The following is a 15,502-nucleotide window of genomic DNA, read 5'->3' on the forward strand; positions in this document are numbered from 1 at the left end:
TGTGGAGGATCTTTGATGCAGTAGATAATGAGATTGGCCTTTCCTGTCCAGTGATGGGGTTAATGTGCTTTCGTGTTTGACAGAACTTGATCGCATGCAGTCTGTCCTCTCTCGAGTATATCTTGAACGTCCGTTTGTAAAGTCGACGTGCCAGTCTTTTATTTCCTACACTCTCAAGCAAAGACTGCTGGGCATCATCAAGAGGTTTCCAAAGAACAGAAACACTTTCCTGTCTATTTTCAGGGGCTTTCAACAAGCTTGGTGTCTGCAAATCAGACATGGCGGATGAGATACAATTATTATGAACACTCCTAGCTATTCATAGTCAAAGAGAAGATTCATAGGCTCTGGAGGATATCACCATGGCAGGAAAACGCAGTGAAACACAAGAATCATGTGAAGTATGCGTTGAAGAAGCGGATCGGTTATGTCACAGACCTGCCAAGTATCACCGTCGGCCACAAACTTCTTCCCATTGAAAACGTAGGAAATATTGTCACCCCCTTGGAGGAGTTGTGGGAAAGCGAGAATGCCTTTTTTGGTCCAGTCATGCTTGCCGGGCTCCACAACAGGGTCGAACTCCATGCGAAAGGATATTGTTTGGTAGAAGCGAAAATCAGGCCTGAGCCTTGGGTCAACGCCGAACTTGATCAATGCCTTCTTCCATGGACCATTGGTGAACATGTACCCGCAGACCGGCAGAGCTTCGCCAAGGTCGCTTTCACGGCGCAGCTGGAGTTGGCTTTTGATTACCCTGATTGTTACTATTGGGCGGCGCTCCAGGATATCATGAATCTGACGTGCCGTTTCTCTAGTAGACTCATTCAGGGTCGAATACTTATCGATCAGGCGGCTGCCATCTGGAATCTTCGCGGCATCCATATTGACGGTGGCACCTGTGAACTCCAATTCCCCAAGGATACTGACATTATCCTCTACATCTTTGCAGGCTTGCTTAAAGGCATCGATGGAATTGTTACTGGACGTGCTGTAGTCGTCATCGTCGTCACTGTTGCTATCGCTGTTATCGTCGTCAAAGTTTGCGTCGTCTTTAAAAGCTAGCGAGCCTGCAGCCTCATGGCCATAAACAGCTCGACCCTGTATGTCTCTGTACTTTTGTTTGTTTTTGACAACTTTGTTGTCATCGCTATCTCCAGAACTGTTGCTGACCGCATGGGATGATCTTTTAGAGTACATGGTGAATAGTGTTGTTCACGAATGATTGTTGACCTTGACCAAAGCTGCTTTGCCCTGAAAGGAAGCATTGCGATACGCAAGATGGCTCAATGAAATTTGGTATATTGGACTTGAGTAACAGCATTTTGGCGTGTGAGTTAATGAGATGTGTAAGACAACCCTAAAGAGGTGTGGATAAGTGATTAGTGGGGCAATTTGATAGTGTGCAGCCTACGCTGTCACTCATCGATTATATGAAGCCTTCCTTATGCGCTAGTTTGGATCTCGGTGAATAATGGTAATAAATCTAAGACTCCAAAAAGAAAGTAGATGGACAATATCATGCATGTTGCTAGGTGTGTCTATGTGCGAACAACTAAACCACCCCATGTTTTCTGTTAGACTATGCAACTCACACTTAATACTACAATACCTAATTCTTGTTTAATGTACGATGCTCACACGGATTTGGTAAGACCAAGACCTATGGTGTGTTATTCTATGTACATGTAATGGAGATAGTGTTTGCGAGATTCAACTGAAGCCCAGGATATCGGGTATGTATAATATACAGTGGTAAGTAATTCCTTGAGAGCCTTCCAGCACTCGAACAGTATGGTGTGTATGGCCCATATCTAGAGCATCGGGTATAATAAGTGGAGAGTGGCTTGAGTGACCACGGATTCGAAAAGCCGTCTTTCATATCTCGTGGCCCATTTCCCAGAAGTGAGTATTTGCGTACGTCAGGCAAAGGTCTCCAGCTTTTGTCTCGGAGTCAAGGCTCAACAGCTCTCCTGAAAGCGCTCGAACAACAGTTCCCACTACGATCGTGTGGTCCTGGACCTGGATACTCTGAGGGTGGAGCTGACACTCTAATACGAACGGAAAGTCCTCAGATCCCTTGGTCGTAGCATCCTGCTTCCTCTGCAGCAGCGGAAGAGGTCTCCCGGAAGCCTCATCACCACGGAGGGTATGTTCGTGCGCAATAAACTCATAGTCACTCTTCCCCTCCAAGAGGGACAAATTGTGGTTGCCCTTGGAGAAGTCTCGTGCAAGGGTAGCGGTTGTCTGTCGGGGTGCGAGGAGGTGTACAAGGAAGCGCTTCGACGATTGAAGTGCGCTGAGCGTCTCGGAGGGCCGGCGTACGTTGAACGATATGACGGGTTCCGGACTGAGTGTAACGGTGTTGAAGGAGGAGACGGTCATTCCGCGGAAGGCCTTATCTGCCGGACCGTTGGGATCGGTGGCCGTGATGATGGCGACAGGGTAGGGGACTCGTCTCATCAAGAGACGGACTTGATCGGATAAGCAGGCGACATCATTCTTCGTATGCTGAGCCCCTTTCAAGTCGGATTGGGGATTACTAGCGGCTGCGGCGACTTTGGTGACCGTTCTGCGGGATTGCAGTTGACCGTATCGGAGAGCTGTTCCAATAGATGGTGCGCATTGCCCTTTACAAGGAAACGATTAGTTATGCATGACCAATTGCGAGGGCACAAAGCAGACCAACTGACCTGTGAATTGGCCCACCGTCCGACAGGCCGCAAGTATAGATCTAGAGTAAGGAAGCATTATTATCCCGCGGCGGACGGAGCTCGCAGCTCACGGAAAGACGGGCAAGAGAACAGAGGTGAGGAAAGCGACAGAAAGACTCTCGAAGCCCTCCAAAGTCATCATGAAGACGCAGACACAAATTCCTCAGCTGTTCAATGGGCAACCATCCTAGCCACCAGACCGTAGCACGCAAATTGATGGGTTCAAACAAAGTCGAGTTGAAACTCCGCGACAAGAAAAAGAGCAACCCACGGGGTGCTGACATAATCCCTGTCGTTCCGCCCCGAATAATTTGTCTTTGGCCAAAGACAGACTGGAAGATCACCGCAGCAGCGTCGCAGTCTCCAGTCCAATTCTCCCACCTAGGCGCGGTATATTCAATCACCTCGCGGGCGTCCTCTCAATTACCGATTTCTCTTCCGGTCGCCAATAAATAAAACCATGTCCCTCAGCACTCCTCTCCGCCGCACCGCGGCCACCACCTCCCGTGTCCAGACCTCCACCAGCTTCATCTGTTCGCAATGCCGACATGCGTCTCTCCTTCGTCGTCCTAGACGCCCTTACCAATTCACCCAGCTGATTACCCTGACCGACGGCAGCACCTTCACCCACCGTACCTCTTCTCCTCTCCCCGTCTACCGCTCGACTCGTGACACGCGCAACACTCTGCTCTGGAACCCTACCTCAAGCAAGCTGAAGAGCGTTGAGGATGATGAGGCTGGTCGATTGGCGGCTTTCAGAGCTAAGTTCGGTCGCAGCTGGGATGTGAACACGCCTGTGGAGGACTCTTCCAAGACGACGGACAAGTCGGCACAAAGTAAGGAGGCTGCTGCTGCGGAGGCCGCTGCCGCTGCTGAGGAAGAGGACGACAACCTGCTGGATTTGATCAGTTCGTTTGGTCAGGAGGAGCAGCAGGCATCTCAGAAGAAGAAGAAGGATTGATCTAAATGATTGATTTGATTGGGTTGGATTGAATTGAATTGTGCCGGGGTGTATGTATGATGATAGTGTGGGCGATTTATGGACCTTTTATTCCAGTTTCTTTTATTTTATTTCTCTCGATGGTGTTGTTATACGATACAGATCTTGTTAGGCTTTATGTACATTACATCATACCATTTGAATGGAGTTTCAGCATCGGTGGTTCAAGACTTTCTTTTTCTGGGGTGTAATCATTGCACTTTCTTTGAGTTGATGTGGATGAACAAGGTTAAAGTCATTACTATACTACATTGGAGAAGCCATTGATACCAAGGCGCTGCTGTAATGATCCATCCCATTGAATACGTATGAATGACTCGCCATAAGAAAATGAACAAACGTGCGCCGCTCCTCTCAGTAAGCAGGCAAAGTGATAATTAACGTTGGGTAATACCGCAAAGCGGAGGGTGGAGGGGACATCAACAAGTCGTCGCTTTTCTTTTGTACAGAGTCTGACAGGTAGGGAAACCGCCTATGCCTCCTCTGCCGGAGTAGCTTCAGCGGTTTCCTCCACCACAGGGGGCACCGAAGCGTCGCCCACTCCTGCGGTGCCGTAGAGGGGATTTCCTTCTTCACCCGCATCCAGTTGCAAGAGGAACGTTTCCCAAAGCTCGATCAACTGTGAGGCCTATGTTAGCAAACATTTGTGACAATTGTATACCTGACAAGTAGCTGCTCACCTCTTTTTGGGCTTCCACTGCACTCTCCAAAAAGGTCTCAACGCCAGATTTGAAATCCTCCACCTTCTCCTTCTCGAACCGCTGGAGCTCATTGCGCATAAGCCGACCCATATCCTCGAATAGTAGCCGAGCCTGATGAACCTTTCTCTCGGCATCGGCCACATCGGCATTGACTTGGGTCAGACGATCCTGCTGCGTCTTGCCCTGCCTGAGGAGCTTCTCTTGCGTATGCTTGCGCTTCTGCATTTCCGCTTCCGCCGCGTGCCAGCTGTGAAAAGCCTTCTGGCGCTGGGAGAAAGCTGTCTTCACACTTCCAATCAAACGAAGATACTCGTCAATTGTGATTCCCAGAGTGAGAACATCCTGTTGAGCTTGGCGTTCGTACAGCTCCCTTATGCGTAGCTGTAGGTCGGAAAGGCCGTCCAGGGGGGTAGAAAGCGCAGGAGACAGCTCGACAGCTGCCAATGCATGAAGGGAAGCCGAAAAGTCGCCAGCAGCCTCAGCCAATCCTTTGCGCTGCGCCACCACTGTGTCGACCGATTTCATCAATGCCTTCAACTGATTCTCCAGGGCGTCCATGTAGATCTTGCGGTCATGGAACCACTGAAATTGTCAGCACGGCTACCTGCTCGCACTCATAGACAAACTTACATCATCATGCTCGACGAATTTTCCACCACCACCGACGTTAATGCCAAAGGAACTGAACATGCCCTTGTTCTGGCCAAGGTCGGGTTCCCTGTTTTCCTTGTTTTTCACGTCCATGTTAAAGGTTTCGCTCTCGAGGAAAATCTTAAGATCGCCATCATGCTGGAGAATAGGATGTGCCGCGATTTTGTTCAGCATCCGCTCAAGAGCAGCCCTCCTAGACTCGACAAAGTTCGTATCGAAACGGCCCACCGCTTGCTTCTCCGGAGGAGGGGGGACAACAACACCGGGGTTGTTGTTATGCATTGAGTTATAGAGCCAAAGGAAGTCACGGTATCTGCGGCTGACAGTAAACTCCGGTTGTCGGTAGGCTTTGGAAGTCGTCTATATGTAGCATGAGCAGTGTCCCACAGCATCCCACTAAAACGACATACCTTGGTTCTCACTTGATACACAATATGACTGCTGGTGAGGTCTCCAACTTTGTGCGGATCGCCGACAGTAATATCGAAGGTCGGGTTCGCAGCCTTTTCCACACTAATACTGGGTTCTGATTGCCGTTTCGCCCCTTCCGCCTCACTCGGGGGTTGTACCGGCGGAGGTCCTCGAAATCCTGCACCATCCTCTTCCAGGTTCACGGAATCCGCCAAGCCAGTTCCTGCGGACGCTTGGGAGGCAGATGATGTGGGACGAACATTGCGCCCTGAGAACTCCTTCTGCGGCGGGGCAGGTGCCTGCTCAAGGGGACTAGTTTCCGCCTTATCCCCGAGCGGACCAAGGGGATCAAACGAGTCACCCACCGCCTCTAACTTCGTCGCTTGCGCATTGATCCTTCGGGTGCCTCGCGGGCCTCGTCGTACAGGGGAACGGGGGGCACTGGGGCTAGCTTGTTGTGTCGGTTGGTCGGGAGCTGGGGGAGATGTCGTCATCAGGTTAGAAAGCTCGGACAAGAGGGACAGGGATGCAAGATGCTCTTTAGGGACATACACGTTTCCTCTACTTCGGAGCGGGATGCTTGATGGGTGGTGCTCGATTGCGAAGGCACGTCTGCATACCTGCGTTAGACGAAGCACGATGCGATTGTATCCGTGACTGCCTGGTTGCTTACCGCCCCACGGGGAGTCACCAGCGTCAAGATCCATGAGAGACGTGGGTATCAAACTGGGATAGATCGGAAATCAAGAAATATCAATTAAGGGTAGGAATTAGCTGGAGAATTGAAAGACGGCGTGAGGGGTTGGGGAGAGACTGCAGTCGGGGGAGTTGGAGGGAGCGACCAGGTTGCCGTAGTCCGATGATCCGCGCCGCTGTCCAACTACGGATTAGGGTTCCCCCGCCAAGCTTGATGGAGGACCTTCTCAGGCTGACCTCCATTTGAACTTGAAACTCTTCCCAATGTTTCTCTATGAAAATGTCTTTTCTGTCTATACAAAGACATGTGGATTTCTGTTCAATGTTTACAGTTTGGTGAGCTCTAGCACTTGGCAAAGAACACACTGGCCTGGTGGATGGATTCCAATACCAAGCCAGTACATTCCCCGAGATACAAATTAAGCACTCAAATTCCCGGCCCCTGCCTTTACAAAGAAGTACTGGACTACAATATTTCTTCAAGTAAATCAGTTATTTATTTCATATGTATCATCATCATAGCCGTGCGGCCCAAGACAGAAGACCTCCAACTGCTGGACTACAAAGAACTGAGCGTTTTAGCGAACAATTCCTTCAACTACGTTTCTTTCACCCAAGGAAGACCAAGCTTGTGCATCTCAACAGCAAGCTGGAACAGGTAGTCTAGACTCTCGCACTGAGTCTTGGCTTTGACGACGTCGTCTCCCCACACATAACTAGACACATACATGAGCCCGCCGTCACTCAAAAGTCAAGGGTTAGAAGATGAGAACTTACATTCCGTGTCTCCGCACAAGGACAGCATAGGTGTCCGGGTATTCCTCCATCGCCTTCTCCAAGCTTCCCGTGAGGTCTTCCTCGAACGCGGTGTTGTCGATGATCGGGATGCGAAGAGTATCGTAGAATCCCATCATGCCCTTGCCCTTGCCACGGGGGATACCCTTGATTTGCTCAATGTTGCTGATTTCGAAGCAGGCGTTCGGGCCCTTCTCGCGCTCAACCAGGAGTGTCACCAGGACCGCCCACTGAGAATGAGTGTGGATACAGCAGCCAGCCCCGCGCTCAAAAGCGGCAAGGAACAGTGGCGTGCATGCCGAGGGCTTCAGGTCGAGCGGCTTGCGAATGTATTTGCGATCGGACGGAGGGTACTTGGGCGTAGGGAATTCCAAGACAAAGATGTTGTCGGATTTCATCATCTCCTTCTGCACACCAGAAGGAGCAATGAATATATGGTTATCGCGACGAATGGAAGTCTAATGCGTGATGAATAGTGTTCAATTAGCGATTAATCACGATCGCTCTGGAGGTGCAACAGTGCTTACCCCGCCACCAGTACCGGTGACCCAGCCCCAATTGTAGAACCGGCGACAGAGATCAGGGATCAAGTTGGCGGGATGCTCGGGGTCAGACGACTGGACCAAATGGTCATTGTTCTCCTTTTGGATTTCTTGGGCCATGGTGATGGATATTGCGCGTGGTTGGGGGATCGATTAGATAGGAAGAGACAGCTCGGGGCGATCGGCTTTAGAGTGATTGTCACGAATCCTCAAGCGCTAAATCTGCAGTAGATCTTCCCTAGATCCTGCGATAGGAGAAATAGATCTATATATTGAAAATACAGCGACAGTGCCTTGGACGTCGTACAGGTGAGGCAAGAGGAGGTTTGACAGAAAAATAAAAAAACTGTCAGGCGGCGGGGAGGGGAAAGCAGAAGCAAATCACCTCACTAACGCCTTTGGGTGGATTAAGGTAGCGGGGGGAGTGTGTTCGCGCCATCGCCGACCATTGGTGGACAAGCAACGGAAGAAGGAAGTAATCCATCTAGTAGTCTGAACAGCGTGAGCCTGTGTAAATCATAGTTCCCAAGAGAAGGAATAACCGGATCTTTTATGTAGGTCATTGAAGATGGACCACAAGGTCCTTTACTTCATCCAGTAATAATACCTACTGTAAACATTCTTAAGCTGCCGAGAAATAAATTACATATGACAGTGACTGGATTCCAATTCCATGAACTGCAATTCTTCTAGACTCTGGGTCTACTTACTAAATTAAATACATCCCGAGGAACGGACAAATACCAGCAGCCGATTTGCACCCGCAGAACATTGGAGAAGCGCGACTAGCCAGATCGGGCAGGCGGGACCTTTCCACAAGGAGCAGCGGCAGCGGAAGAGGCCACCTTGAACTTCCCAGCTTCATGCATTACCTTGCGTCTTCTTATATAACCATCGCTCCAACGGTTCCCTTCTTTCTCTTCTCCTCTCCCTTTACCTTCCCCGTGCAGCTACTTGACTGTTGAGCTTGCCTTCCTCTCTCTCTGATCCACGTTCACCCTCTCCGGAGGTTCAATTGCTGGTGCGCTTTGTTCGCCTTTGTTTGTTTTTCTTCTTTTCTTCCTCTCTCGGACGTTCTGGTTCAAGAGCGCCGGTCGCTATCCACCATGCGTTTCAACGCTGCTTTGACTTCTGCCCTGGTCTCCTCGGCCTCCATCATGGGCTATGCCCATGCTGAGGAGACTGAGAAGAAGCCCGAGACCACCTCCTTGGCCGAGAAGCCTACTTTCACCGTGAGTATCTCCGGAGACCGACAAGAGGTGCTGCCGCGCCCTGCTAACTACGTGCTTCCAGCCCACCTCCATCGAGGCTCCTTTCTTGGAGCAGTTCACCGATGACTGGGACTCCCGGTGGACTCCCTCTCACGCTAAGAAGGAGGACTCCAAGTCTGAGGAGGACTGGGCCTATGTTGGTGAATGGTCCGTCGAGGAGCCCACTGTCCTCAAGGGTATGGAGGGTGACAAGGGTCTCGTCGTCAAGAACGTCGCTGCCCACCACGCCATCTCGGCCAAGTTCCCCAAGAAGATCGACAACAAGGACAAGACTCTGGTCGTTCAGTATGAGGTGAAGCCGCAGAGTAAGTGTGACAATTGCTGCGCATGCTCGGTGCTGGGACGCTAACGATAGTCACAGACTCCCTTGTCTGCGGTGGTGCCTACCTGAAGCTTCTCCAGGATAACAAGAAGCTCCACCTCGACGAGTTCTCGAACGCGTCTCCTTACGTGATCATGTTCGGTCCCGACAAGTGTGGTGCTACCAACAAGGTAAGAAGGATCTTGCTAAACGCTGCTTACTGCAGGTGACTGCAACGGGGACTAACAGCTATTCTCTTAGGTTCACTTCATCTTCCGTCACAAGAACCCCAAGACCGGCGAGTACGAGGAGAAGCACCTTAAGGCCCCTCCTGCCGCCCGTACCTCCAAGGTCACCTCCGTCTACACCCTGGTCGTCAACCCCGACCAGACCTTCCAGATCCTGATTGATGGCGAGTCCGTCAAGGAAGGTTCTCTCCTTGAGGACTTCAACCCCCCTGTCAACCCCGAGAAGGAGATTGACGACCCCAAGGACAAGAAGCCCGCCGACTGGGTTGATGAGGCCAAGATCCCCGACCCTGAGGCTACGAAGCCCGAGGACTGGGACGAGGAGGCTCCCTTCGAGATTGTCGACGAGGAGGCTACCATCCCCGAGGACTGGCTTGAGGACGAGCCCACTAGCATCCCCGACCCCGAGGCCGAGAAGCCCGAGGACTGGGATGATGAGGAAGATGGCGACTGGGTTCCTCCCACTGTTCCCAACCCCAAGTGCCAGGATGCCTCCGGATGTGGTCCTTGGTCTCCCCCCATGAAGAAGAACCCTGATTACAAGGGCAAGTGGTCTGCTCCCTTGATTGACAACCCCGCCTACAAGGGACCCTGGGCTCCCCGCAAGATCGCCAACCCTGCCTACTTCGAGGACAAGACCCCCTCCAACTTTGAGCCCATGGGCGCTGTAAGTGTACCTCTCCATTGTGAGGCTCAGGCTTTGAGTGACTAATGATGATGCAGATTGGTTTCGAGATCTGGACTATGCAGAACGACATCCTGTTCGACAACATCTACGTTGGCCACTCCGCTGAGGATGCTGAGAAGCTGCGCCAGGAGACCTTCGATGTCAAGCACCCCGTTGAGCTGGCTGAGGAGGAGGCCAACAAGCCCAAGCCTGAAGAGAAGGCCGCCGAGCCCAGCGTTAGCTTCAAGGAGGACCCCGTGGGCCACATCAAGGAGAAGGTTGACAACTTTGTCCGCCTCTCTAAGCAGGACCCCATCAACGCCGTGAAGCAGGTTCCTGACGTTGCCGGTGGTCTTGCCGCTGTTCTCGTCACCATGATCCTCGTCATCGTCGGAGCCGTTGGCGCCAGCACCCCGGCTCCTGCTCCCGCCAAGAAGGGCAAGGAGGCTGCTGGTGCTACCAAGGAGAAGACCGGTGCGGCCACCAGCTCCTCCGCGGACACTGGCAAGGGTGGTGCTACCAAGCGCACTACCCGCTCTTCTGCTGAGTAAACCGGTGCAGCTATCAGTGGAACAGCACGCAGGGATGAAAGGAGAGATTAAAGGCGAAAAAGTCAAAACAAACAAACAAACCAGGGATATCCTAACTACATTGTGTTTTTATTTTATACCTCTGTTGCAGCGTTCAATCAATGATTCATTCTGATTCCATGGTGGAAAGGCCAGTGGGGCATCAGCTACCGCCTATACAAGGAAGAGGATAAGCAGACCTCAATTGGGGGGTTTCTTTGGGAGGAGGTTAATGCAAGTGAAATGTGTAAAAGTAGCCAAGCTGCAGAATTCTACTGTTGGTTTCTCTAGTTCACGGAATGATCGGATAGTTTTTGGTAACTTTTCCAGCGGTGTCACAATTTTGTGACCGATCGTCTGGGGTCCGAGGTTCCTGTACACCGTCATCGGAGAAGGGCCGATGATACCCGCCTCTTGCCCAGGAGTTTCCATCCCCGAAAAGACTTGATAAAGGTATTGCAGTTCCCATGAAGGGCGAATGTAGCTATACGGGGACTACCTACAGATAGCTTATAGTAGTCGGCATTGAATGCTCTCTCCAGACCAGCGAGCTAAATATGCTGCGAAATTACCCCATAAAATGGCTGGATCGGGCAGGCAGTTCCGGGTGACCATGTGATTGGCTGGAGGCGCCGAGCGTTATCAGAACCTCGGCGGAATGCACATCAATACGGGGAAAGTACCAGACCCAGTATGAACCTGGTACCTGAACGGCCTCCACCGTATTTATCTACTTTGCCTCCCTTCCTGCTGTCCTCACCTCCTCCCCCTTGGATTATTTTCCTTGCTCTTGCCCGTGATTTAGAATTCTTCCTCAAACCATTGTCCTTCTGACCCCGATCATTCATCTCTCACGTTTATAATCTTCCATCTTTCAATCATGGCCGCCCGTCGGTCTATTGTCCGTTCCATCCCCGCTCTCCGCGCCGCATCTCCCCGCACGGCCGTGGCCACCTCCAGATCTGTAGCTGCAGCTTCGGCCTCGCGGCGCCTTTCTACTGTTATAATGCCCTCGTCGTCCTCGACATCTTCTCCTGCAACATCTAAGCTCTCCTCATCTTCTCCTGCCACCATGTCAGCAACACGTCGACTCCACGCCACTGCCCAGCAGTTCACCCCCGCAACTACCTCCGCGGCTACTACCGCCACCGAGTACCCGACGGACCATAGCCCCATCGCCAACCCCATCGACACCGCCAATTTCCTGGACAACCAGTTTGTTGCTTCCAAGGCTACCACCTGGATCGACCTGCACGATCCTGCCACCAACAACCTCGTTACTCGCGTGCCGCAAAGCACCGATGAGGAACTCCGTGCCGCCGTCGAGTCGGCCGAGAAGGCCTTCCCAGCCTGGCGCGCTACCAGCGTTATCGCCAAGCAGCAGATCATGTTCAAGTTCGTGAGCTTGATCCGTGCCAACTGGGACCGACTTGCTGCATCCATCACCCTCGAGCAGGGCAAGACCTTTGCTGATGCCAAGGGTGATGTTCTCCGCGGCCTTCAAGTCGCCGAAACAGCATGTGGTATTACCACCCAGCTCACGGGCGAGGTGCTCGAAGTGGCCAAGGATATGGAGACCAGGAGCTACAGAGAGCCCCTAGGTGTGGTTGCTGCCATTTGTCCTTTCAGTAAGTGATCCTGCAGCCATCCTGCAAGCTAGGTGACATTGTCCGATGCTAACCGCGACCCCTCCCCTTCTCGGCAGACTTCCCCGCAATGATCCCCCTGTGGTGCATCCCCATCGCTACCGTGACGGGCAACTGTCTCATTCTTAAGCCATCTGAGAGGGACCCCGGAGCTGCAATGATCCTGGCTGAGCTGGCCCGGGAAGCAGGCTTCCCTCCCGGCGTCATCAACATTGTTCACGGCTCCGCTAAGACCGTCGACTTCATCCTCGACGAACCCGCCATCAAGGCCATCAGCTTCGTCGGTAGCAACCGCGCGGGAGAGTACATCTACACCCGCGGCTCTGCCAATGGCAAGCGTGTCCAGGCCAACCTGGGCGCCAAGAACCATGCCGCCGTAGTCCCCGACTGCAACAAGAACCAGACCCTGAACGCTCTCGTCGGAGCGGCTTTCGGTGCTGCTGGCCAACGGTGCATGGCCCTAAGCACAGTGGTCATGGTCGGCGAGACCCAGGAATGGCTTCCTGAGATGGCCGAACGGGCCAAGGCACTGCACGTCAACGGAGGCTTCGAAGAAGGCGCCGACCTCGGCCCCGTCATCAGCCCCGAAAGCAAGAAGCGCATTGAGGACCTGATCGCCAGCGCCGAAGAAGAGGGTGCGACCATTCTTCTCGACGGCAGAGGCTACAAGCCAGAGAAGTACCCCAACGGCAACTTTGTAAGCCCCCACCCATACCCCATCTATTTAACCATATCTTCCTCTAACCAATATCAACCCCACAGGTCGGCCCCACCATAATCACCAACGTAACCCCCGAAATGAAGTGCTACAAGGAAGAAATTTTCGGCCCCGTCCTCGTCTGCCTGTCCGTGCCCACACTAGACGACGCCATCGAGCTCATCAACAAGAACGAGTACGGAAACGGAGCTGCCATCTTCACCCGCTCCGGATCTACTGCCTCCCGCTTCCAGAAGGACATCGAGGCCGGCCAGGTCGGCATGAATGTGCCCATCCCTGTGCCGTTGCCCATGTTCTCTTTCACCGGTAATAAGAAGAGTATTGCCGGTGGTGGTGCTAATACTTTCTATGGTAAGCCCGGGTTGCAATTCTTTACCCAGCAGAAGACGGTGACTAGTTTGTGGAGGAGTGAGGATGCTGTTAGCACTAAGGCTCATACTGTCATGCCTACTCATTCGTGAGGGGGGTCTGTTGGTTGGTTGAAGGGGAAATTTATGATGTTAGGTTGCATCGGACATGATCGTTTTCTATTATAAAATACCATTGAGTTTATGATTTCGGGGTTTCTGGCTGTATGGCATTGATTTAGTCAATCGCATGCTCCAATTTGTCTCTGCGTTCATCTGCTCATACTATCCTCGTGCGGATGTGGTCGATATTTTAACCAAAACGTGGTGCCTGCATGTGATCTAATATGGTCTTCTACGCTTTGTGACTACCATGCCTGTTTGGATGATTTACGAAATATATCGGGATATTGAAATCTGTTTTCTAGGGAACATATTGATACTTTATTGTGTGGGGCATCCCTAGTCAGAACTAGTGCGGACAGAATGTCTGCAGCCACAGCTTGCAATGGAGCCCCGCCTCTAGGGGTTTAGTGTTAGGGCAGTCACTACCCTGTCTGCCATGCATTCTTTCAATAATAAAAGACAGGTTCCGAACAAGAGCATCTCACGTAGGATGCCTCTACTCAGTCCGTGGCTTTACGAAGCTGTAGACCAGCCGGGCCAGCTTGTAGGTTTTGCCCTTGACGACAGCAACACGGCGAGTGTAATAGCGCTTGCCGTCAATGATCTCGAAACCCCAAACCTATTTATCTTGCATCAGAACATGTCAAAGGACGAAAATCATGAAGGAAAAACGAACCTGTTCGGCAGTCCAGCCGCTGTCCAGGTTCTCCACAAAGCTGAGATACCAGAGCCCCTCTCCCTCGCCAAACTCTTCACCGATTTCCTCAACCACAAAGCCCTCGGATGCACTTCCGTCGGCTAGAATCTCCCCTCTAAGGAATTTGTAGACCTCGGGTTCGTCGATCTTGGTCTCGAAATCTGTATAAGGGCGCACCTTTCCGTCCTCGCCCTTAGATCCCCGGAAGAAGCGCGACTGACCTTTGAGATGGCCAAAGATGTGGTCATCGTGCTCTCGTACCTTGTTGTCACTGATACGTCTCTCGGTTGTACCTTTGATGCCACCAGTGACCGTCTGGTCGATGTCGATGTGCCATATAGTCGGATCTGCGGCATCGGGATACTCATTGATGGAGAGAGTGACTGTTGCGACACTGAGAGCTTTACGCATGAGCCAGCTCATTCCTTGCTATTCCATCCACGGGGCAGTATGTAAGCAAGAGAGGTATTGCCTTGAGTTGGATATATGATTGACTTGTAGAGCCCAAAAGGGTGGGGTGTGAGACTTACCAGCTCGAGAATGGGTTCTGAAGGGTTGGAGAGAGTTTTGTCCTAGGATCAATCATGTCAGTATATATCTTATGAAATTAAGGTAAAGTATCAGTGTACCATTGTCCACTCTCCATTGAGGGTCTTGAGGTTGCTGTCTGCGGGGGCAGCCATGGTGATGGTACGATGAGGGGTGACAGTGATAAGATACGGAAATTGAAAGTAGGCGGGTTACAGGTAAGAATGGGTGATGGGGATGATGATCAGGACGACAATTGGTCTGATTGACAGTGGTTGTACGAGATTGAGCTGGGGGAGTGGAAGAGGAACTTAAGTGGACGTGGAGCAGCGCTGACAATCCGACTACTTATATGCTGCAGGAGTAACTACTAGATGGGGCTTCATGTGATGGGCTCCTTCCATTTCTATCGCCGGATTGTGACTTCCGCCGAGGCATCTGACACGTGCCACCGCCTATTTCATATTGATTTGGCGACTGGCATTCTTGAGTAGTACTACTAGTACTACTAGTAGTAGCAGAAGGTGCGCAATGGTTCGCCGTGATAGACGTTGCTCCAGTCTGGTACAGATGGTGTGATGGATCGACCATTCGGTTGCGGACTATTTATTTTCAAGCTGTAAATAATGGCCCGGAGTATTTGTTGACCGACTGGCACATCCCAGTAATTACTACATGTAGTAACCTCCATCTAGAAATAATAACATCATACTTAGCTTAGCTAGTTGTACCCATACCATATTACCATTCAATCGAATCCAGCAACTATGTCTTTGTTCATGAAAGGTAAACACACTGAAACACTCATAGTCAGGTACCCGTCTTTTTGAATACAGCCGTTCATGCCTCAGGCCACCAATGATGATGCCCCTTTCAC

General features: G+C 51.7%; 8 protein-coding genes across 8 annotated transcripts; 3 read left to right on the forward strand and 5 right to left on the reverse strand.

Moving 5' to 3' along the window:
* Nucleotides 1–204: 204 nt before the first annotated feature.
* BO88DRAFT_459480 (uncharacterized protein) lies at nucleotides 205–1,197 on the reverse strand (the record flags this gene model as incomplete). The annotated part of the gene is made up of 1 exon (XM_025711090.1): nucleotides 205–1,197. One exon carries the CDS (start codon nucleotides 1,195–1,197, stop codon nucleotides 358–360), a length of 840 nt encoding a protein of 279 aa, XP_025568020.1. The 3' UTR covers nucleotides 205–357.
* Nucleotides 1,198–1,637: 440 nt separating this feature from the next.
* On the reverse strand, nucleotides 1,638–2,924 carry BO88DRAFT_430835 (flavin reductase family protein). The gene is made up of 2 exons (XM_025709276.1): nucleotides 2,691–2,924; nucleotides 1,638–2,627 (listed from the first exon to the last, which is right to left on the reverse strand). The coding sequence occupies exons 1-2, from the start codon at nucleotides 2,746–2,748 to the stop codon at nucleotides 1,876–1,878; spliced, it is 810 nt and encodes a 269-aa protein (XP_025568021.1). The 5' UTR covers nucleotides 2,749–2,924; the 3' UTR covers nucleotides 1,638–1,875.
* Nucleotides 2,925–3,045: 121 nt separating this feature from the next.
* BO88DRAFT_399916 (mitochondrial 54S ribosomal protein bL31m) lies at nucleotides 3,046–3,974 on the forward strand. The gene has a single exon (XM_025705433.1). The coding sequence runs from the start codon at nucleotides 3,172–3,174 to the stop codon at nucleotides 3,670–3,672; it is 501 nt and encodes a 166-aa protein (XP_025568022.1). The 5' UTR covers nucleotides 3,046–3,171; the 3' UTR covers nucleotides 3,673–3,974.
* A 209-nt stretch (nucleotides 3,975–4,183) lies between these two features.
* On the reverse strand, nucleotides 4,184–6,291 carry BO88DRAFT_377225 (sorting nexin 1; the record flags this gene model as incomplete). Its single annotated transcript, XM_025704396.1, has 6 exons — nucleotides 6,148–6,291; nucleotides 6,027–6,086; nucleotides 5,474–5,949; nucleotides 5,043–5,423; nucleotides 4,392–4,994; nucleotides 4,184–4,339 (listed from the first exon to the last, which is right to left on the reverse strand). The coding sequence occupies exons 1-6, from the start codon at nucleotides 6,179–6,181 to the stop codon at nucleotides 4,184–4,186; spliced, it is 1,710 nt and encodes a 569-aa protein (XP_025568023.1). The 5' UTR covers nucleotides 6,182–6,291.
* A 353-nt stretch (nucleotides 6,292–6,644) lies between these two features.
* mde1 (methylthioribulose 1-phosphate dehydratase MDE1) lies at nucleotides 6,645–7,865 on the reverse strand. The gene is made up of 3 exons (XM_025705434.1): nucleotides 7,493–7,865; nucleotides 6,948–7,423; nucleotides 6,645–6,886 (listed from the first exon to the last, which is right to left on the reverse strand). Exons 1-3 carry the CDS (start codon nucleotides 7,625–7,627, stop codon nucleotides 6,769–6,771), a joined length of 729 nt encoding a protein of 242 aa, XP_025568024.1. The 5' UTR covers nucleotides 7,628–7,865; the 3' UTR covers nucleotides 6,645–6,768.
* Nucleotides 7,866–8,381: 516 nt separating this feature from the next.
* clxA (calnexin) lies at nucleotides 8,382–10,865 on the forward strand. Its single transcript, XM_025705435.1, has 5 exons — nucleotides 8,382–8,739; nucleotides 8,801–9,083; nucleotides 9,140–9,270; nucleotides 9,341–9,994; nucleotides 10,051–10,865. Exons 1-5 carry the CDS (start codon nucleotides 8,614–8,616, stop codon nucleotides 10,543–10,545), a joined length of 1,689 nt encoding a protein of 562 aa, XP_025568025.1. The 5' UTR covers nucleotides 8,382–8,613; the 3' UTR covers nucleotides 10,546–10,865.
* Nucleotides 10,866–11,443: 578 nt separating this feature from the next.
* BO88DRAFT_409611 (CoA-acylating methylmalonate-semialdehyde dehydrogenase) lies at nucleotides 11,444–13,388 on the forward strand (the record flags this gene model as incomplete). Its single annotated transcript, XM_025707965.1, has 3 exons — nucleotides 11,444–12,191; nucleotides 12,269–12,906; nucleotides 12,972–13,388. 3 exons carry the CDS (start codon nucleotides 11,444–11,446, stop codon nucleotides 13,386–13,388), a joined length of 1,803 nt encoding a protein of 600 aa, XP_025568026.1.
* Nucleotides 13,389–13,642: 254 nt separating this feature from the next.
* On the reverse strand, nucleotides 13,643–14,775 carry BO88DRAFT_5894 (uncharacterized protein). The gene is made up of 3 exons (XM_025712986.1): nucleotides 14,727–14,775; nucleotides 14,077–14,669; nucleotides 13,643–14,019 (listed from the first exon to the last, which is right to left on the reverse strand). The coding sequence occupies exons 2-3, from the start codon at nucleotides 14,518–14,520 to the stop codon at nucleotides 13,897–13,899; spliced, it is 567 nt and encodes a 188-aa protein (XP_025568027.1). The 5' UTR covers nucleotides 14,521–14,669; nucleotides 14,727–14,775; the 3' UTR covers nucleotides 13,643–13,896.
* Between the last annotated feature and the right edge of the window lie 727 nt (nucleotides 14,776–15,502).

Source organism: Aspergillus vadensis (genome assembly GCF_003184925.1).
Source record: "Aspergillus vadensis CBS 113365 unplaced genomic scaffold BO88scaffold_1, whole genome shotgun sequence".
In the NCBI taxonomy this organism is placed as follows: Eukaryota; Fungi; Ascomycota; class Eurotiomycetes; order Eurotiales; family Aspergillaceae; genus Aspergillus; species Aspergillus vadensis.

Bases quoted from the DNA above. Each gene is read 5' to 3' on its own strand.
- BO88DRAFT_430835 (XM_025709276.1), bottom strand. From the start codon at position 2,748: ATGCTTCCTTACTCTAGATCTATACTTGCGGCCTGTCGGACGGTGGGC. The intron at 2,628-2,690 runs GTCAGTTGGTCT...TTCCTTGTAAAG, and splicing joins GACGGTGGGCCAATTCACAG to GGCAATGCGCACCATCTATT.
- BO88DRAFT_399916 (XM_025705433.1), top strand. From the start codon at position 3,172: ATGTCCCTCAGCACTCCTCTCCGCCGCACCGCGGCCACCACCTCCCGT.
- mde1 (XM_025705434.1), bottom strand. From the start codon at position 7,627: ATGGCCCAAGAAATCCAAAAGGAGAACAATGACCATTTGGTCCAGTCG. The intron at 7,424-7,492 runs GTAAGCACTGTT...ATCACGCATTAG, and splicing joins TCACCGGTACTGGTGGCGGG to ACTTCCATTCGTCGCGATAA. The intron at 6,887-6,947 runs GTAAGTTCTCAT...GTATGTGTCTAG, and splicing joins CTTGTGCGGAGACACGGAAT to TTATGTGTGGGGAGACGACG.
- clxA (XM_025705435.1), top strand. From the start codon at position 8,614: ATGCGTTTCAACGCTGCTTTGACTTCTGCCCTGGTCTCCTCGGCCTCC. The intron at 9,084-9,139 runs GTAAGTGTGACA...CGATAGTCACAG, and splicing joins GTATGAGGTGAAGCCGCAGA to ACTCCCTTGTCTGCGGTGGT. The intron at 9,995-10,050 runs GTAAGTGTACCT...ATGATGATGCAG, and splicing joins ACTTTGAGCCCATGGGCGCT to ATTGGTTTCGAGATCTGGAC.
- BO88DRAFT_5894 (XM_025712986.1), bottom strand. From the start codon at position 14,520: ATGAGCTGGCTCATGCGTAAAGCTCTCAGTGTCGCAACAGTCACTCTC. The intron at 14,020-14,076 runs GTTCGTTTTTCC...CAAGATAAATAG, and splicing joins GCGGCTGGACTGCCGAACAG to GTTTGGGGTTTCGAGATCAT.